This window comes from Amblyomma mixtum, chromosome 3, assembly GCF_055824585.1.
Source record: "Amblyomma mixtum isolate Tamu chromosome 3, ASM5582458v1, whole genome shotgun sequence".
In the NCBI taxonomy this organism is placed as follows: Eukaryota; Metazoa; Arthropoda; class Arachnida; order Ixodida; family Ixodidae; genus Amblyomma; species Amblyomma mixtum.
This window is the reverse complement of record NC_143014.1, coordinates 195,689,416-195,711,035: the sequence shown is the minus strand read 5'-3', so window position 1 is coordinate 195,711,035 and position 21,620 is coordinate 195,689,416. Positions and strand designations below refer to the sequence as shown.

General features: G+C 45.9%; 1 protein-coding gene across 6 annotated transcripts in view; it reads left to right on the top strand.

Annotated features, from left to right (window-relative positions):
• The window catches only part of Glut1 (Glucose transporter 1), a 217,106-nt gene that overhangs the window by 146,504 nt on the left and 48,982 nt on the right, over positions 1 to 21,620 (top strand). For 3 of the 6 annotated variants that reach the window (XM_089582386.1, XM_089582385.1, XM_089582390.1), the window contains exons 1-6: positions 14,581 to 14,844; positions 15,183 to 15,250; positions 15,359 to 15,454; positions 17,157 to 17,317; positions 19,981 to 20,105; positions 20,248 to 20,316. In XM_089582386.1, coding sequence (XP_089438512.1) covers positions 14,799 to 14,844; positions 15,183 to 15,250; positions 15,359 to 15,454; positions 17,157 to 17,317; positions 19,981 to 20,105; positions 20,248 to 20,316 — 565 coding nt within the window. In that variant the 5' untranslated portion in view covers positions 14,581 to 14,798. Of the gene's footprint in view, positions 1 to 14,580; positions 14,845 to 14,968; positions 15,110 to 15,182; positions 15,251 to 15,358; positions 15,455 to 17,156; positions 17,318 to 19,980; positions 20,106 to 20,247; positions 20,317 to 21,620 lie in introns of those variants that run through there. The other 3 variants (XM_089582387.1, XM_089582388.1, XM_089582389.1) reach the window with 3 other exon arrangements.

The following is a 21,620-nucleotide window of genomic DNA, read 5'->3' as shown; positions in this document are numbered from 1 at the left end:
CGAACGCTCAAGCATTCGCATTAGACCCTCGTAACGATCTTGTGAGTTTTATTTTCTTGCGAATAATTGGGAGGATAAAGCTCTACTTAGGGCCAGAGGGAAGGAGGGAAGTCTTGATGTAGGAGCCGTGGCGCGCATCCAGCAGACCACGCGCGCGGCAGAGTCCGGCGTGGGAGGTGAGGTCAAGGCACAAGTAATCCTGGGTATTGGAGGTAATCCGGTCGGCCGTAGTTAATCCAGGGCATATGGAGGCAGAGGGGGGGGGGGGGGTCATGGTGGACGCAGGCACAACACAAATATACCGCGGCGAGAGGATGACTGGGCAACGGCAAAGCATGCAGGTACAGCGGACTAATCCGTGGGTACTCGCAGCAAGAGGGTGGTGGGTCTAAGGTCCCTCCCGGCGATGACCGTAGTGGACGGCTGCCACCAACAAAACGCTGCAGTCGTCGGAGACGCTGAGGAATGCCGGGTGCGTGCTAGGAATCGCCCACTGCCATGAGCTCCACGCCGCGAACGCCACCTGGAACAGCGTAATCACGGAGTAGGGCCGTGAAGCTGCGCAAAAGACTTGCGATGCGCCGCCGCTGCATCAGTTCCAATGGGAACGGTGTGGGCGCGCCGAGGCGCGCGGGAAAGCTGCCGTAAATCCCACGCAGTCCACGACAGCCTAGTGACGTGAGCAAGAGCTGCCGCGCATTGGGGCTTGCGTGCAAACGGCCGGGGGCTGCGCATAAGAGTGCGCAAGATGGCTTCCGCCAAGCGAGGAAGCCGGGCGAGCGACGGGAGGCCATTACGCCATTACTGCACCCCTGCTTGACAACGGCGCAGCTCGGACTGCAGACAGGCGGAGATGCCTGCAGGGACCGTTGCACCATGTTGAAGTCGGGCGGCAGCAGGAGAACCGCTAGAAGACGGGCACGCTGGTGACCGCCGTTTCTGGCGGCGCGATGAAAAGGCACACCGGCCTCGCCCGCCTGCTGCAGGGAGGCGACGACCCACGTGCGGGAGACGACGGGCGCCAAGAAAGATGTGGGGCTCCAACGAATCCCTTTTTTGATCGTTCAAAGCGATGAGTGCAAGAGCAAAACAGCGCAGTTCAAGAGCACAGCGAAGTTCGTGGCGCGAGGGATAGAGAGGAGATAGCGGGCAATTGTTCTTTATTTATTGTTTAGAATCATTGGTCCCGCGAAGTTCCCCAGTTACGTTCGTGGGAAGAATATGGGCTGTTTCGTTTTTGTTGCTGCTTCATTAACGCATTCATTCCCGAAAAGACTTTTCTAGATCCTTAATGGGACCACTGCCTTTTTTCTTGTGTTTCTATGTCCTGCCTCTACGGTCTGAAAATGTTTGATAAATGTTATTGGGACTAGGACATTCCATCTTTTTTGGGCGCACATGGGGAGGTACGTGGCTTGCGGGCGTAATAGACCTTTATTTGCCAAAACAACATGGCAATGAGGTGCTCCGTAGTGGAAGGTTCTTGATTAGTTTTTTTTCTTTGCCATCTGGAGGTTTTTGCCGAGCACAGAAATCTCAATACGGGGGTATTTTCGCATTTCGCCTGTATCGAAATGCACCGTCAGCGGTCGAGAATCGAACCCCGATGTGAGCAGCCGAACGCCAGAGGCCCCGAGCCCCGTACTCCCTGAATACAGAATGGAAGGCGTACTGGCGTTACTCCAATAACACTCCGTGGAATTTGTACCCATTGTACTGCTGAAATGATATATCTTCAGGGACAGCGGCTATCAGTGCATGCCATAGCATTTGTTTTTGCAGTTTCGAATCGCCGTTTCTTCACCGGAGAACACTGAGGCTGCAGGCAGCAATAGAGATAACTGTCTTATTGATATCGGCCTCGCATCAAGTCCATTGTCAACAGGTGTCGGCTCCTTGTTTCCAAGCGTATAGAAACCTTCTTCGTCCGGCTGCCGCTGTCGGACTTCGTAATTTTAACCAGCGTGCAGGTGCGCACCTATATCGGTACGTCTGGCCCACTGTGATATTCTCGCTGTCCCTCCGAGACCGCCCTAGCACCGCAAGAGGGTTACAAATCGTAAGTGGCGATCCACTGGTTATGCTTTGTCTTTGAGGTATTACTTTTAATTTTGATTTGTATTTGCTGCTTTGCCTTCCTCTCCGTGCATTTGCAGCTAGGTTCGCGTCACATGCATAGAGATTGCAGGTTTCTCAATGTTCAACCCTGCACCAACGTTCTGCGTCTCTTTTGATTTGTTTTTAACAGTAACAGAAACGCTTCCCACTCTTCTCGTAAAAAGAAGCAAGCCACTGGAAAATTTTTGTTTTCAATAGCGCAAAGACACGCGGAGGATGGCGACCCGCTAAAAGAAACTCAGGAACCGGCATGCTTCGGGTGCCCTCCCCCTGCAAAAATCGCTATTGAGTTTAAATTTAAAGGCTACTTAGCTTGCACAATACATCCTAATGAGAGTAAATAAATTCTTTGATGACTCTTTTTGCGAAGTTTCCTTCACAACTTGGCCCCGTTCTTTTAATGCGTAAGCATTTGAAGCCCCACCCTGAAGGAAAGGTATCCGGAGTCCGGCGGCGTAGTCGTGCGTACGCTTATCACCTGCTACGGGCGGCAGGTGGCAAAGCGGAAAGTGGGAAATTCCCTCTGCACTTGTAGGAGAGGATGGAGAAGCCAGGAGGTGAAGAAAAAGTGTCCGGCGTTCGGCGGCGTAGTGTTGTGTGTACTTGTCACCTGCACGGTTGGTACACGGAAGAGCTACCTGCCGCGGTTGGCATGTGACAAAGTGGAGATATGGAAATTTCCCTCTCCACTTGTCGGGAAGAGGAGTGAGAGGCTGGAAGGCGGCTGCCACGGGAAGACCTCTATAAAATGACTTCGTAGAATTGATAATGACTAAAAATGACCGCGAATCACTTGGAAAAATGAAAATGACTAAGAACGACTCAGCAAAGAGCCCAGCAAAGTTCAACGAAGAAACTTCAATGAGCAGTTAAGAAATACATGACAAAGTGTACAAGAAAATATGAAGAGAAGGTAAGAAGCAGAAGAGAAGCAATTAAAAGCAAGGAGAAGACCTAATGCTAACATACTAGCTGTCAACGCATAATGATAAATAAGCGCCCCCGTGTTTTAATTGAAACTATGGGCTAAGTTTCAAGATTGATACACCACATTAAAACTTTACTGAGTTTTTTGATGACGTGGAATTGAATGTTTTGAACTGTATGTTGTACATTTTCAATGGATTTACTGAATATTTCGCTTTCCAGGCCGCCGCGGCGGTGGCTCAGTGGTTATGGTGCTCGGCTGCTGACCCGAAAGACACGGGTTCGATCCCGGCCGCGGCGGTTGAATTTCGACGGAGGCGAATTTCTAGAGGCTCGCGTACTGTGCGATGTCAGTGCACGTTAAAGAACCACAAGTGGTCGAAATTTCCGGAGCCCTTCACTACGGCGTCCCTCATAGCCTGAGTCGCTTTGGGGCGTTAAACCCCATAGACCAAACTAAACTTTCCAGGCACACTCAACAACATATTTATATTAAGCTTGTTCGATATATAATTGATCGAGATACTGCTGCATTGCAGTGCAGCTGCCTTCCCAGGTAACAGCAAAACGTAATACTAACGTTACAAGAAGTCCTCAGTATATACTCTATTCTAACTTTCCTGAAACATCACGCATAAGCTACAAGGTAATTCTCTCTTCGATGTGGTTTAAACATCCCCCTAACAAACAACGTTTGCATAATTTCCGCTACATTCCATGACCAGACCGGCCATATGAGGGAGAAAACACTGTAAGAAGATCAGGTAACAACGAGAACGGAAATAAGGTGCTGCAACACAGCCCAATTACATACCGTATTTACTCGCGTAATCCTCGCACTTTTTTTCCCTGAAAATCAACGCGAAGTTTGGGGGTGCGATAATTATGCGGGGAAAATTTTCAAGCAAATGTTTTGGAGTGTTAAATGAAAAGATGAATGGGTGCGAGATCGGGATTGTCAGGTCCGCTATTGTAAATATAACGAAAACATTACTTTCAAGCGGAACTTACCTTCATTATGAAAGTACAAGGTGAACGTAAGCTCAAGCTGCTAAAGCACTTTATTTGCCGCGCGCAACCTCCCGTCACTACTCGCGTTGCGTACGTCTATCAGGCAATTCTACTCTTGATCAGAGTCCGTGTCGACACTGGAATCGTTGGCTTCTGCGGCATCGGTTTCTTCATCTTCCGATGCTTCTTCGTCGTCCCACACCAGGTGGTCCTCAGTCGCATCCAAGGCGTTCGAAATTCCTGTTTGTTTGAAACTTCTGACCACCATGTCTACATCAATCATCGCCCATGCCTGTGAGTTTAGATTTTTCGAACCTAAGCACCCCCTCTCAGTTTGGGCATCGCGTTGGGATCGCGATCGTGAAAAAAAGGGGGTGCTTAGAATCGACTAAATACGGTAGTTGTAGCCGCGGTCAATAGGTGGCGACCGCTACGACAAGCAGACGGCTCGCGGCAGTAATTTTGGGGGTGCGATGATTATGCGGGGAAAAAATTTTTCCCAATTTTTGATAGCCAATGTGAGGGGTGCGAGCATTACGCGAGTGCGAGCATTATGCGAGTAAATACGGTACTACACTCATCTGGCTCGAACTGATAATACGGGCTCATACCGACGTCAGTAAGAAGTGTCCCAATAGGTGTTCGAGCTTTGTTCATGAGTACAGTTTCCTTAAATAATTTTGTCGTCATACATGCAATCTATTGCAGACACAGACCGACAGATTTAAGGGCTAAGTTCTCCTGGTTAAAGCACACCATCAAACTGCACATGCAATGGAAAGAACTTACTGAGGCAGTGCTTGAAGTAGGTACTCGAAGTGCACCTGCTTCTCTGGAACGTCTTTTTTGGTGCCGCAGTAATGAGCGGCAAGTGGCAGCGGCAGGATTGATGCCCGGGCTACCGTTTCTAAGCTTTACTGTACAACCAAAGTGGTAATAAGTGGCGCGGGACGGATGACGCCAGTACAAGCAGTCGCGGTCATCCTTTTTTTTTTTTTTTTGAAATCCCCGGCGGTGTAAACGGATACGCCGGCCATCGTCGCGGCCGGCGTATCCGGCCCTTCTTCCCGGCACTTCTACCCTATGCATGTGAACCTGCGCCCTGATGCAGAGGCGCTTAAAAAAAAAGTCAACTTTTTAGTTTCGCGATAGGATTGAGGACAATGCAAAGTATGAAATAGTAGGCTGACGTGAAAATGTATGTTTTATCGGGGTTAACTTGAACCTACAATTAAAATGAGTGCCATACGTTGTGCGATACAGTGAAGAAGAGTGACTGTTCCCTGAATTAACTTCCGCTTCCTATCAGACCAGGAACTATTTTTGTCAACAAACCGACACTCTTCTTACTTTCATTTTTGTATTTTAATATATCGATGTGGTTTGAATAGAGCGGGCGAGAAAAAGCCCCCCCCCCCCAAAAAAAAAAAAAAATGGGGGGGGGGGGAATGCAGCGCTCAGAAAATTTCGGGGGCTGTTCTGACAGCGACTGTAGATCAACTGACTGTAGATCAACCTGACATTTTCAGTGCATCATTTTGTGCATCATTCACGCAATGCATTTGCGATCATTCCGTGCATACTGGTCACGCAATGCAGAAGGATCATTCGATCTGCGCACAGTAAGTGCACGCAATTTAATGCATGCGCGGTGTACCTTACGATCGTAGATAATTGCAAAAAATTACTTACTATTTATGTAAACACATGAAAGCAAAACAATATCACGAAATGGCCTTCACTGTCCGTGCTAATTAGCATGGACAGTAAAGGCCATATGTGCGACACCAATAGAATTCACTTAACATATAAAGCTGCATAATCAGTTCCCACGATGTACCGACTCTTCTGCGTGTACCAAACACGATGGCTGATTCGTCAACAGTAGTGACTAAATCGTAGTTCATGATCCACGGTGCCGAAACGAGCGGTGGCTCTCAAGAAAGCGAGCGGAGGTAGCGGTTCCCGTCGAATCCGTTCTCGCTGAACTCTTCGCAATTTCGAAGGTCACGAGGATAGAAGCAAACACCACCGTAGCTGTCGCAGCACCGATATCACTAACACACGAAGGAACACGACGCCAAAGTTTCTGTCATCGGCGCCGCAAAGCAGGCGACAGCGCCCGATATAGGAACTGACGGAGTTCGCCAAACACGCAAAGGAGCGCGGCGTTACAACGGCCGCGCGAGTCAGAACTTTAAAAGATACATACATGAAAACGCGCGAAAGACGGGGCAGAAGAAGGAGACAACACAGGCGCTGACTGACAACTGACGGATTTTATTCGAAGAAGCGCAGGAATATATATAGGTTCAAAAAGATGAACAAAAACACACACAAGAAAACACAGTTATAAGCAGCAATTGATGCACAACGCAGCATTACAAGGAAAAGGCACGTGGCCGGCCGGGCTGCTAAGAGGTTCTCAAGAGAATAACCGGAAACTGCAAAACCTACAAAAATAGCAACAAAAACACAACATAACAAGAGTAAACAGTTCGCAACAAGACAGGTGTATAAGAGAGCTAAAATCTAGCGGCAAGGCGCGCGTCTAAAATCTAGCGATCTAGAAACACGATTTCTTTAGGAAACCAAGTGACAGGTGGTGTGCTGACGCAATGTTCTTCTTCCTTTTTGATCATGAAAGCTTCCCGTGTCTCCCGCGTGCGCTGGTTAAGATATTTTTTGAGCACGCGCGTTTGATTTAAAAGACGATAACCACCCTCGCAACCGCGGCAATGAAGTGCAAGGTTAGAACCTGTTGTCGAACCTCGTGAATTGGCGTGCTCTCGCAACCTTTCATTAATGAACCTTCCGCTTTGTCCTATGTAAAACCTGCCGCATGAAAGCGGAACCTCATAAACTGTATTTGACTGGCATGCAGTAAATGGCTGCTGATCCTTCTTATTGCACACCGTCTTCTGAGTCGTGTCAGTGTTGACCTGCTTACATAGGGCAGCTAACTTGTTTGGCGCAGAAAACAGTACTCGTACGCCGACCTTCCCTGCTGTCTTTTTTATTCTATGCGACAGGCCATGCACATAAGGAATGATAGTGGTTCGTGCTCGGTCAAACTGGGCGTTTTTTGTTGGCGCTCCCTAGAAACTCTTTTAACAATTTTTTGCCAGACTGTGCAAAAGGTCTTCTGGTAATCCAGCAGAAACGAGGCGGCTTACTTATCAATTGAAGCTGGAATTCACTTGATGCGGGCATGATCTGCAAAGAGCATTATTCAAGGCAGCACTGGCTGTACCCCGCTTAACCGGCTTCGAATGGGCAGCAGAAAATTAGAGTATAGGCTTTTTGCCAACAGATGTGGTTTTTGCTTATTAGGAGCATTAAATCCAAGAATCGGAGCTGATTATTCAAAGGAAGCTCATTAGTTAAGGTGAGGCCTTCAAGGCAGGAGGAGAACACTGAAAGAATGTGCTCAACTGCCTTTGGGGTGTTGCTGGATGGGCTCTTGATAAAGACAAGCCAGTCGTCGACATAGCAGAATATTTTGCAAGCCGCAGAACCTTCCAGTCTGGTGCCAACGTTTCGATCAATTCAGGCTAACAGCAAGTCGCTGAGCACAGGTGAGGGGCAGGACCCGATGCATACGCCCTCCTTTTGTCTGTACATGCGGCCGTTGAAGTTGACCAGGGAGGTGGATAGGTAGAAGGACAATAGATCCAGGAAACGACTAACATCAGTTCCGCAGGCGTTCTGGAACTTTACAGTGCCGTAGTCATCGATGTTGTCGCATGACCACCTCGAGTAGAGCAGCATGCGGGAGCGAGTAGTATATGCCATTTATGTCTATCGAGAAGACGCTCATGTCAACGGGACGGACTTGATGCAGGTACTCTGTTACTGTCACGGAATTTCTGACGTGGAAAGGCTCTTCCGTCCCGTCTTTCGCGCTTTTTCAAGTATGAACCTTCACCAACAAGCCCAGTTCGCCACACTTGTGCAGTTTAAAAGATATATATATATATATATATATATATATATATATATATATATATATATATATATATATATATATATATTGATGCGGGTAGACGACGACGACAAAGAGTGATGGCACGAGTGAGAAGAGTAGAAGACGACAACGAAGTTCGGACTGTGTTCTCGGTGCCGCTCGCAGCTGTTCTTGTCTATTTGTAAATATCTGTAAATATATTCTTTCCCGCAACATATTTGGTGGAGGTGCGGGTTTCCCCTACGTCTACCGACGACGGAGCTCCGCAGCGGCCGCCAGTTGCCTTCACTCATCATGACCCACGACGCCGCCCAGCAAACCTCAGCCCCGGCCATGACATCATTCGTTCTTTCTCCCCCTCGTGACCCTGGGACATTTTCTGGTACCGACAACACTGACGTCGACGACTGGATCAACATGTACGAGCGAGTGAGTACCTACAACCGCTGGGATCCGACCCTAATGCTCGCAAATGTCATATTCTATCTAAAAGACACCGCCCGGGTCTGGTATGAGACACACGAAGACCATCTCACCAGCTGGGACGTGTGCAAAGCGAAACTCCGCGAATTGTTTGGACGGCCGCTCGGTCGAACTCTTGCCGCTAAGAAGGACCTCGGCTCCCGAGCTCAAACATCTACGGAGTCCTATGTGTCGTACATTCAAGATGTGCTGGCCCTCTGTCACAAAGTTGACGCCAACATGCCCGAGTCTGACAAAGTCGGCCACGTGTTGAAGGGAATCGCCGACGATGCCTTCAACTTGCTCGTATACAAGAGCTGCACTACAGTCGACGGAATTATTAAGGAATGTCGACGCTTCGAGGAAGCCAAAAGCAGGCGTATTAGCCAGCCGTACACACGCCTCCCCAACACGGCTGCGACTTCTTCTTGTGAAGACCTCCGACACCGGGCAACTCCAGCGCCCCCAGAAAATGTGACCCGCATCATCCGACGCGAGCTCGAAGCTATGTCCCCTGCCCCCCTGCATCTACATGATGGCGACACCCGCTTACCTACCATCTCTCTGGTACAAGCTGTCGTCCGCCAAGAGCTTGCCAACCTTGGTTTCCAGCCCGTCAGTCCTGTACGGTCTTCACCACCACCCGAAATCACTGCGATTGCTCCTGGACGACCTTCGTACTTCACTCCACGTCGCCGAAACCCTAACGACTGGCGGACAACCGACGACAGGCCCATTTGTTTCCATTGCCACCGCATTGGCCACATCTCCCGCCACTGTCGAAATTATTGGTCCCGTCGCAGCACATACCGTCCTCTCAGCTCCCACCGCGACGACGAACAGCCCAGCCACTACACGCCCCCTCCAGCTCAGCACAGTGCTACAGCGAGCCCAACGGACGACTACGCAGACATGATCGCTTCTGACCTACCGCCGATGCAAGCTCGCGATCTTAGGTGTCTCTTATCATCTTTCCGCGACATCTTCGACTTTGATAGCCGTGTTTTGGCTCGGACCTCTGTGGTGACGCATCACATAAACACCGGTGATTCCGCTCCTCTCCGCAGACGTCCGTACCGAGTGTCCAGCGCCGAACGCACCGTCATAAATCAAGAGGTGAACAAGATGCTCGCAAAAGACATCATCGAGCCCTCGTCAAGTCCTTGGGCTTCACCAGTCGTCCTGGTGAAAAAGAAGGATGGCAGCTGGCGCTTCTGCGTTGATTATCGGCACCTCAACCGCATCACAAAAAAAGACGTATATCCACTCCCAAGGATCGATGATGCCTTAGATTGCCTCCACGGCGCCAAATATTTCTCTTCAATTGATCTTCGATCGGGGTACTGGCAAATTGCCGTTGATGAAAAAGACCGCGAGAAGACCGCCTTCGTGACGCCTGATGGCTTATACCAGTTTAAAGTCATGCCGTTCGGCCTCTGTAACGCCCCGGCTACCTTCGAACGAATGATGGACTCCCTTCTTCGTGGCTTTAAATGGTCCACCTGCCTCTGTTACCTAGACGATGTTGTGGTTTTCTCGCCTACTTTTGCCACGCACCTCGAGCGCCTCTCCAATATTCTGACAGTGTTTCGTAACGCCGGACTTCAGCTGAACTCATCGAAATGCAAGTTCGGTCGTCGCCAACTCACTATTCTCGGACACCTCGTTGACGCTTCTGGTGTACGCCCAGATCCCATCAAAATTCAAGCTGTGAAGGACTTTCCTCTTCCAAGGTCGTCGAAAGATGTGCGCAGCTTTGTCGGCTTGTGCTCATATTTTCGCCGTTTTATCAAAGATTTCGCCGGCATCGCTCGTCCCCTCACCGATCTTCTGAAGAACGACACGCCCTTTATCTGGGGCCCTGCTCAACAGAACTCATTTTCCTCCCTCGTCCATTTGCTGACCACTCCGCCCATCTTAGCCCATTTTGACCCGTCGTCTCCCACTGAGGTTCGCACCGACGCCTCCGGATATGGCATCGGCGCCGTCCTAGCCCAACGTCAACAGGGTCAAGATCGAGTCATCGCTTATGCCAGCCGCCTACTTTCAGCCGCAGAGCAAAATTACACCATTACTGAGCGCGAGTGTCTTGCCCTTGTCTGGGCAGTAGCTAAATTCAGACCCTACCTGTTCGGCCGTTCATTCGCTGTTGTCACTGATCACCACGCTCTCTGTTGGTTGTTTTCACTAAAAGATCCCACCGGTCGCCTTGGTCGCTGGGCATTGCGCCTCCAAGAATACTCATACTCCGTCGTGTACAAGTCAGGGCGCCATCACCAGGACGCTGACTGCTTATCCCGATACCCTGTGGAACCACCTGACCTAGAGGACGCTGAGACCCTGCCCTGCCTCTTAGCTATCTCCGATCTTGCTGATATTGCCAACAAACAGCGTCACGACTCATCTTTACGACCTATCTTTGATGGCATCCGTTCTGCAAACCGATCTCCGTCTCTGAACCTTTATGTGCTCCAGAACGGCATTTTGTATCGCCGAAACCTACGCTCCGATGGCCCTCCGCTCCTGCTCGTGATACCCCAACGTCTACGCTCTTCTGTCCTTGCAGAACTGCACGATCTACCGACAGCCGGTCACCTTGGCGTGTCCCGCACGTACGCTCGGGTGCGGCATCGCTTCTTTTGGCCTGGTCTCTATCGTTCCGTCAAGCGTTACGTGGCCGCTTGCGACCTGTGTCAACGTCGGAAAAGGCCCTCCACTCTGCCTGCCGGTCTTCTGCAACCCATCGACATACCTCCGGAACCTTTTCACCGTGTTGGCCTCGACCTTCTAGGCCCTTTTCCGACGTCCCTCTCCGGCAACAAGTGGATCGCTGTCGCAACTGATTATACGACTCGGTACGCCATCACACGTGCTTTGCCGTCCAGCTGCGCTACCGATGTTGCCGATTTTCTTCTGCAAGACGTCATCCTTCACCACGGCGCCCCTCGTCAACTGCTCACCGACCGCGGTCGTTATTTTCTATCCAGACTAGTTCACGACATTCTTCGTTCGTGTGACACGCAGCACCAGCTCGCGACAGCTTACCACCCACAAACCAATGGGCTTACGGAAAGGTTCAACCGCACGCTCACCGACATGTTAGCCATGTACGTATCGCCAGACCACCGAGATTGGGACGCAGCCTTGCCCTATGTGACATTTGCATATAACTCTTCCCTTCATGACAGAACAATATATATATATATATATATATATATATATATATATATATATATATATATATATATATATATATGGCAACAATATATATATATATATATATATATATATATATTTATTTATTTATACAGAATACCCCTAAAGGCCCTCGAGAGGGTATTACATAGGGGGGGGGGGCACAGGCAATTGAACAGAATAAAAGAAAAACCACAAATATAAAACAAACAACAAAAGCACAAATAAGACACTTTGCATGACATATAAGTAAGCAAAAGAATCAAAAGAATGGCAGCGCGGCAAAGAACGAAGATTACTGCATTATTAAAATTATACAAACAGAACACTAATACAATGAATCTTTTTAGTCACAAACCCTGCAAAAAAGGAAGCCATGAACAAATAAAATAACAATGTATGCGAAGAGTTAAGCAGTAGTTATTGAAGATATAAGTTTAAAATATTTATCAGGATCAGTGGTGGTTGCGATATGTGAAGGCAGAGTGTTCCAGTCAGATCATAGAGTTTCTTACTATTACCTAGAGGGAAAGCTGGCGGCGCTGCACTTCAGCCGTCATGGACGCCCAAAGCATCATGGGGCGGTGAGCTACTTGTTGCGGAACAGTTGTATTTTTTTGAGAACACGGAGTGGCTTTACTGAGATGTTTCATTCCGAAAACGCTGTTTGTGTGTGCGCAGACGACTTTCGCGCGAGCGCAGTGTGCAAAAGCCATAGTAGTAAAAATGCATAGACACACGACGCCAATAAAAGGTTTTACTCTTCCGAAATGCCATTAAAAGACCTCTTAAAGTATCTAAACAACAACATTTTTTTTGAAAACATATTTACTTTTAAAAGTGTGCCTGTTAATTACGAAATATTAGTTTTTTTAGTGTTCATCACTTGGCCAATAGGAAAGCTAGTCATCTCTTATTTTAGGCAAACTTTGCACTTAAATACTTTTCTGCTCGTTTGTTGCAATCATTAGACAAGATATTGAATGTTAGGACGTTTGTAGTTATCAAACAGCTTAATTTTTCTATTATTTTTTGGCCAAAAGTTGCAGTTCCGCAACAAGTAGCTCACCGCCCCATGATGCTTTGAGCGCCCATGGTGGCTGAGGTGGTCACGTGGGGTCTCCATGCAAACTCCCATAGACGGCTTGCCAGCTTTCCCTCTAGGTAATAGTAAGAAACTCTATGAGTCAGATATTGTGCGTGGTAAGAATGAATGCGCATAGATAAATGTTCTGCACGTGAAACGTCTAACTTTAAAGGGATGATCGCGGCGGTCAAAAATCGAAGTAGGCAAAGAAAAAAAGTCGTTATGAAGTGATGGATGATGATAAAGTTTATGAAAAAGTGACAGTCGTGAATATATATATATATATATATATATATATATATATATATATATATATGACAGAAGCCAACAGCCACAGAAACCAAGGGGCACAGGGGATTTTTTTTAATTTATTTATTTTGTGGTGTTGATCAATTTAGAATATTACTGAATATGTTATCGCTTAAAGATAATTGATTAGAAAAGCAGAAGAAAAAACAACCACATGCCGCCGGTGGGATCCGGCGTTCTACTCAGGACGTTCTACGTCCGCCGCTTATGAACGTGGGTGGCGCTGTTGAACACTCTCAAGGTTAGTTAGTTGTAAACATAAATACCCCCGAAAGCAGAAGAATTGACAGCCGTCGCCGTAGCTCAGAGGTAGAGCACCGGACGCGTAATTCGGAGGTCGTGGGTTCGGATCCCACCGGCGGCATGTGGTTGTTTTTTCTTCTGCTTTTCTAATCAATTATCTTTAAGCGATAACATATTCAGTAATATTCTAAATTGATCAACACCACAAAATAAATAAATTAAAAAAAATCCCCTGTGCCCCTTGGTTTCTGTGGCTGTTGGCTTCGGTCATATTTATAACGAGCCCCTCATTACCCTTCCCTTGTTTGCTATATATATATATATATATATATATATATATATATATATATATATATATATATATATATATATATATATATATATATATAGAGAGAGAGAGAGAGAGAGAGAGAGAGGAAGAGATTTTCCTCCTTTCAGAAACATCTTGCGGTTAGATCTTGTTGTTTATTAATGACGCTAGCGCCAATTCCTCTTTCAGTTACGTTCATAGCGGATGGTAGCGCAGTTACTGCTTCAGCGGAGGTTTCTCCAATTAGCCGGGACGGAAGTTGCTCGCGCTTTCCTGGGCAATTGGCATGTAAACTGTTTGTATGTGCATGCTAATCAAGCCGGCTACACCCCTGAATCCAAGGCCAATGTGTGTGTGCCCTGCGCATATAAAAATCGCAGTTAAAAATGCGATGATAAGAACTTCATCGTTGCTTTGCGTTCATTATAGTTTTTCTGGCGTGAAAACACAAAGAGAGTAGCTGGAACAAATTTGTTCTAATATTCCGTACAGCTGTGCCCAGCATTATTTGATTATGTCCCAAGCAGCGCCAGCAGTGCCCGAGGGCGTATCCGTCCATACTAGTTCCTCCTATTCCATACTCGCGGGTTACTGATTCCAGTTTCCCAGTTCACGTAGATATACTCACCAAACGCCGCTCATTACTATCGACTTCATTTGCTACCATAAAAAAAAAAGGCCTGATTATTCGATATGCACATCCAAGAACGTCGATGCAAATGCATCCTCTTGACTCGCAAAGGCAGTGCCCTCTGTGCGCTCGACGTCTGTAATGTGTTATTAATATTCTTCTTCGTAATATTATTGTTATTTTTATTATAATCAGATAAGAGAGAACGAGAACACTGCCTTGCATATGAAGCAATAGAGTGAACTAAAAACAGTAAGAGATACACGCGGAGAGAAACTGAAGTTTGCAGAGCGCTCATTTGATTTTTCCCGCCATTTCCTATTGGCTCGCAACCACCTGCTAACCCCGAGCCCGACTGCATTCCGCACTGGGCCGGGCTGTTGCACCTTTGAACCAAGCGACACACGGAGTGGAGCGAGTGTTTTCGGTCACATGGCCACGTTATCCTGATGCTTTCGAGCAGCGCTGGCGGTGCGCTGTGCGCTGCGTGCCCAGAAGCGCATGTGCTTGCCTTTCGAGGTGCTGGAGCCGTGCGCGCATGCTGTCGCGCTGTAGGCGTGTTTTGGTGCTAGAAGATAGTCGAAGTAAGTGTTTTGACCGTATATTGTTGTGGCTACCGCCTCTCTCCGTATACGGGTTGCATCCGAACTCGATACATGGGTGCCAGCAATGCGAGATGAGCAAATTTAAGTGTCTGTGATTTATTACTTTTATCTTTGGAGGCCGCTTCTTCGGATGCCCCGAGGCAGTCACGTTTCGCAAGCTGCGTCGTCAACAACGCATCTGTTGCGTGTTGCGTATTGCGTGTTTAACGTTGACCGCGTTCTGACAGTAGCTGAACTGTGAGACGTATGCTGAGCTAGCACATGTATTGCTGAGGCTTGCGTGGTAAGTAATAATAAATGTTTGCATGTCATTTCAGGCAGTGGCGAGGATCCCGGGGACTTCATGTGTTGGTGTAGGTGCAGCAGTTGCTGTCGGTGCCCAGAGGTGAGTTGGAAGTTCATTGACGCTGTGCTCCAGCAAATGAAAATGAAGTTTGCTGGTGCTTTTTTCCGGGTGTAAGCTGTAATTTGCCTCCTCGATGTGTACTTTCAGGGCCTGACATGTATGCTGGTCCTAGCCATTTTCGCTTCCGTCCTAGGGATGTTCCAGTTCGGCTATAATCTAGGTGTAATCAATGCGCCACAAAAGGTGGGTCATGCTTGCCTTGTCATGCTTGTCTCGGCCATGTTACATAGAAAATAATTGGAAATTTCATAAATACAAGCTTATTATTGGTATGTAGTAAGTGGTAGTAATCTGGGTATAATTGTAATTAACAATTTGAAGGTTGAACACATGCCATTATGACTTGAGACTTTACCATCACCCTGTGTAGATCATTGGCTCATTATCATGATGTCAGCTTTCTTTTATAATCAACCTTCACAATGGCTGAACAACCTAGCACTGGCACATTTATTGTGCTATGAGAGCTTGTGCAATATGTGAACCAGGCTAATTGAAATAGTGTAACCATATATATGAGGAGACAAGTGAAGGGAAAAGAGCTGCTCATTATGACTTACATGACGGAAGTCAACGGTTGCCATATATATGAAGACAGAGCGCAAGAAAGTTGTCTCATCATGCTTCGAACTTGCACCGACTAGCCCAACTACAAACTGTCGTAAAGTGTGCCATACCTTGGGCCCGTCCTCTGTATTTACTGCTAGTGGGAACATTGTTTTGAATAGCTTGTGTGTGGATGGCCAGAGTTAATTTTTTCATGCATTTTTTTTTTTTAATTGAGCAGGTCCACCTATATTCCACTTGGTTGTGTTGCTAGCAGTTTACTTCGTGGACTGCACTGTGAGCTTTTTCTAGTGAAGGTAGCTCATTTAAGTGTCTTAACAGTATGCAGTCTTCCTCTTTTAATGAAGGGCTCTGGAACACCTACTTCAGTATCAGACATGCACAGGTAGCATCTTGAATAGTTGCAATGGCCAGCTTGATTTTCTCTGTTGCAGCACCAGCACAGGCTGCTGACGTACTGTTTGTCACATGGTGTCCATTCAAGCAGTGTGCTTAAATAGGCAAAAACTTCAAAATGCTTGTTATCTCAAAATCTCAAGATCCACAACATTTGTCACTTTAAGGTAGAATAAAATTTTTTATAGCTAGCTTGCATGCTTGAGCTTTGACACTCCAGTGGGTGGCCCGTTACTGTCGGACATGCAGGCATGTGGTCTTTATTATTTCCTTGATGTGTTCGGTGTTCTTTGAGAAGAATGTGTGCGGTCTAGTGTAGGGAGTCCATGGCAGTGTATATGCACAGTTTGGACCATTCAAAATGAACGACTTTGGATATATACAGACTTTTGCATTGTTCAGAGCAACTCCTGTAATGCTTCTCCCAGCTAAACTTCTTGCTTGTTCGCACTCAAATTTTGCATAGAGCTGTTGCTTTATGGCCAATTTTGTTCAGTATTACATTCAGGTGTGTCCTTCCCTGACTCAGTCAGAATTAATAGACCTATAATCTGTGGCAGCACTGGACCGAAAAATTGAGTTTTCGAAGTAGCTATACCAGCAGCGTCATCTCTTGCCTTGGACGGGGTGGAGGTATCTTTTGTATGGCAGTAATTATCACTTGAATAATGCCTGTTGGCAGATGTTGGCATTTGTATTGTTTGTCTAGTTTTATTTTTGTTGGTGTAGAAATTTTCTGTATTGTCAACAAGCCATCCATATACTGCTACTGAAATAAGACAGTTTTTCATCACAGTGGCAAACTGGCATTTCTGTGCAGTATTTCAGAGCTAACAATATATCATTCAAAGGTGCCAGAAATTGCCATATACTGTGGCTGGTGAGCATTTATGCATGTTTCTCATTTTTCTTCTGTGCTCAGGTATTAGAAAAGTTCATTTCGGCTGTGTATAAGGAGCGAACGGATTTGGAAATACCCGATAACTTTAGAGAGTGGTTGTGGGCAATCACTGTTGCTGTATTTGCTATTGGAGGCATGGTTGGCGGCATTTCTGGAGGTATGATGGCAAATCGGTTTGGGAGGTAAGTTGCATGATGCTTTTTTTGTATGACTGTTACAGGTTTTCTCTATTGTGTGTGCTCTAAAAGTAGTTTAAACAGTGCAGGAAATATCAAAGATGGGCGCTTCTTAGAAGTGTGAATTTTTGCTTTACATCTGTATTCGTGTGCGCTTGCGTTGCATAGTGCTGACTTGAGGGTGTAGGACATAGTGAAGCCGATTTACAAGAAACCTGTTCGCTGTGTAGTAGTTGTTTTGTAAGGCATGTAGTATGTTAATTCACAAACTGCAGCAGATTCATGTTAATCAAGCTTCTCTAATCTGAATTTTTTAAACCTGTGGTCGAGTTTGGAATCCTTGATATCGCAGGCAAAATGAAAAGGAAAAACTGCTGAACATGAGTTCCTCTTGGCAACTTGTACTCTTGTTTGTGGCGAGAGGCATATGACTGTCAGGATTCGCCCACCATATTGCGCTAGGACCGCCTTCTCGAGTGTTTTTGGTATTTGAACTGCAAACTTGGCTTTCTTGGAAGTCTAAGTGGTTTTTGCCGACTTATATACAGGGTGTTTCAGCGAGCACTTTCACAACTTGTCAAAAATAGGCTTTTGGGGGTAAAAATATGGCTTTTGTGGTATAATATTACCAGAGTTGGCGGACACCAGAAAATCAGTGCATCTTCTTAAATGGTAAGCTGATTAACAAATTTTTAATAATTAACTTTGTAACTAGTAGAGTTAGGCACCTAGTTGCAATTACAGGTTTGTAGCCGGTCGTCAGTAATAACAATATCAATTTTTAGAATTTTGAAAACACGATTATCCTTGGCACTGTGACTCAAAAATTTGGCTTTTTCGACTGGTTACATGCACTGGAGGAATTGCTTTACCTGCATGCTTTCAAAAGTGCATTTATTTTCGCATGATACAGCCAAATTTTGTCAAGCTACAGCAGCAAGGGTAATCGCGTTTTTGAAATTCTAAAAACTGATATGGCTGTTACTGACAACCGGCTACAGATTCCTAATTGCAACTAGGCGCCTAACTCTCCTAGTTAAAAAGTTAATTATTAAAGGGCCACAGACCAGGGGTCTGGACAATTTAGAAAAACAAGCCCACTGCATAGATGAGGCATCGAAGATAACCTCTGCAAAATACTAGAGCCATGCATGCCCCGAAAAACTGTAAGAATTCAAATCAAAGCCCGTTTGTTCTTTCTTTCGAGAACAAACATCCTCATCCTCTACTCTGGCTCCCGAGCCTTCGGTTTGACATGATAACTGAAAACTTTCGCTAAAGGCATTTCACTGGTGCGTCGTTCTGACTGACTGGCGAAGGGTGGGCGTAGCCAGTTCATTGTGTCGTCTGCTCGTTGTGCGCACGCTTTCCGCTGCGCCTTCCGTTTTCGCACACGCATACAAGCCCCCACAGAGGAAAAGAAACTGAGGAGGGAGCGTCTGGCAACAGCCTTAAAGCTTAGTCATAAAAAGTAAAAATATAGTAAAAAGGAGAGAGTTTTGAGGGTTAAGCCCGAAACACGCCCAGAACGTGTTGTGAACAAACGTTTTTCCCTCTGTACTTATATGCTCATGCACGAACAGAATATAGCTAAGTTCTTAACATTGACCACTCATGTATAGTTCTTTCAATAATATTCCGGAGCATGCTTCGACAGTCAAACTCTTGTTACGTCTTACCTACCTAAGGTCGTGGGTTCGGATCCCACCGGTGGCAGGTGGTTGTTTTTTTTTCTTCTGCTTTTCTAATCAATTAGCTTTAAGCGATAACATATTCAGTAATATTCTAAATTGATCAACACCACAAAATAAACAAATTAATTTAAAAAAAAATCCCCTGTGCCCCTTGGTTTCTGTGGCTGTTGGCTTCTGTCCTACCTAAAATAAGGAAGTCATTTATACATACCTTATTGCATGCCTCTGGTACGCTCATGTATGAACACAGAACACAAGAAACCATCATATCTTATTTATGGACCGAAATTTCAAATGCCGAAGCATGCTTCGTCATATTTTGGCCGCACATGTACTTAGATACTAGAATTCTGTTCTGTTTTTCTTGGTTCCACTTGTGCATTTGGGCAGTATGGCACTGTGCCAAACTTTAGGCCTTGCATTGATTATCACTCCTTGCGAATGTTCATTATACTTGAGATTGTGTTATTGTGATTTGTGTGAACTTCTGTTTGTTTTGACAAGGTGTTCATCATAAGTGGTCCTTGCTTAGAAAAAAGAAAAGCATAAAACATGCTGATAGACAGTATACACATAAACAGTCTTGACACACCTGTGTCCATGTGAAGAAACATGTGTGCCAATGCTGTGCCTTAAGCATCAGTCCGCAGTGTAATAGTAGAGGCTAGAAAGATTTATTGGTGAATAACTAAGAAGAGTGGAATGAATAAGCCTCATGAAATTGCATAAGGATGGGCTGAAATGGACAAAAAGAAATCGTAACTGAAAAATGAACGAAAACTGATGGAACAGACGCTACATTTGCAGTGCTACGCAGGAGATAGAAGGATGTCGATGTAATAGCATGATTACCTCTCCACTTTACTTCCGATGCAACTTCAGAAGCAATTTTTTTTTTTTTTTCGCCAGCACTTGGGCAAATGCTTACGCACGGTGGCATGCCCGACCATCATGTCTGATCATTGTCTTTTCCAGGAAAGGGGGTCTGCTCATCAACAATATTTTGGGCATTCTTGGAGGCTCACTGATGGGTTTCAGCAATGCCTCTAGAAGCATAGAGTTGCTCATTTTTGGTCGCCTTATCATTGGAATCAATTGTGGTAAGTTCATTTGTCTTCATTTTATATCATACTAATTTATGGGCCTTGTGACTGCACTGACCTTGTTTCACCAAAATTATCTGCCTACCTCTTTTTTTGGAGTGCAGCTTCTTATGGAAGTGTTTGTTGTTCTTTTTGGCAGGTCTCAACACTGCACTAGTGCCAATGTACCTGCTAGAGATATCTCCTGTGCCACTCAGGGGAGGCCTAGGTAGGTGAAGGAAATTTAAGAGTGTTTAAGTTTCTGTATTTATTGTAATTGCCAACCAAACTCTTCTCCTAGTAATCATAAGTCACCTTGTTGTTACCCCCTCTGTCCCAACAAATTTCAAAATTTCTACATTTTACGTGTTTGTCAGGCCTTGACTATATTCCCCTCTGTTGCTGATCTCTCCTGCTCATTGCATCTTCCACACTACTCTCTTTCGTTGGACGCTGAGAGGAAGTGATGCCATGATCATTAGATTTGCATAGGCTACATTTAATTTCACCCGATTCTGTCACTAAGTCTGGGTTAACTCTGTATGGACATAACTTTTCAAATGCCCTTCTCTGAGCACCTGTAAGCAGTGCACTGGTCTAGGTTTGTACATTTTGTGGGTTTGTATCAAACGATGAGGGTGGCTTGATACACCTTTTCTGTGTGAAAAATGTTCATGTTGTGCGTCAGCACGGTAATCAGTAAAGGCGCCTGGTCAATCAAGTTTCCAGCCTTTTTTTTTTATTGTGTCGGAAAAGTAGGCATTCTCAAAGGCAGTGAGAGGTGCATGGATGGATGGCAATGGCATTGTCAATGGGTGAGAATTTTTTTTTTTTACACCCTGCTCGCATTTTCTTGTTGCTGAACAAGGTGAAAGTAGATGAAGCCAGAGGAGGTGAATGAGGGGGGAAGCATCTCAAAGCTGAATACAGGCAGTTTCCCTTGTGCAACAGTTAATTTGATGACAGCACATTATGTTTGTGAAAGAGCAGTTTGTGGGCCAGTCTGGGCCATGTTCTTTGTTGTTGTTTTTTTTCGAGCTGATCCATTCAAACAGTCTAGTAATACACCATATAATATGCAGTTGCCATTGTTTTGGTTCCTTTGTAAGTAGTCACTATCAAAAACCAGTGGCCATCAGGTTTCTAGCCAACAAAACAAAAAGTCTTCGCTCTCATAGGATGCTTTTACCAGACTTCGACGTCTGTATTGATTTCTGCTGCATCTTGAAGGGGGTGTAGTGATGGATCCGCCTTTTTTTTTTTTTGCACAAACTTGAGTTAACCAAAACAATGCATGGATAAGGGAATTGTACTTGGTCTGCTCTAGTCCTATTCCCTGTTTTGCCCATGTTTAACTTGCACAGTGTTTCCGTGCAAGAGATGCTTAGCCAACCTGCCCATCAATGTGCCATAATGTGTTAATTTTTCTTCTGGTCATGTATTAGCACAGCATGTCCTGTATATTATGATTAAGCGTCACCAAACACTGTTTGGAAATGTCCTTTTGCATATGCCTCTGTTTGGCAGTCTGTA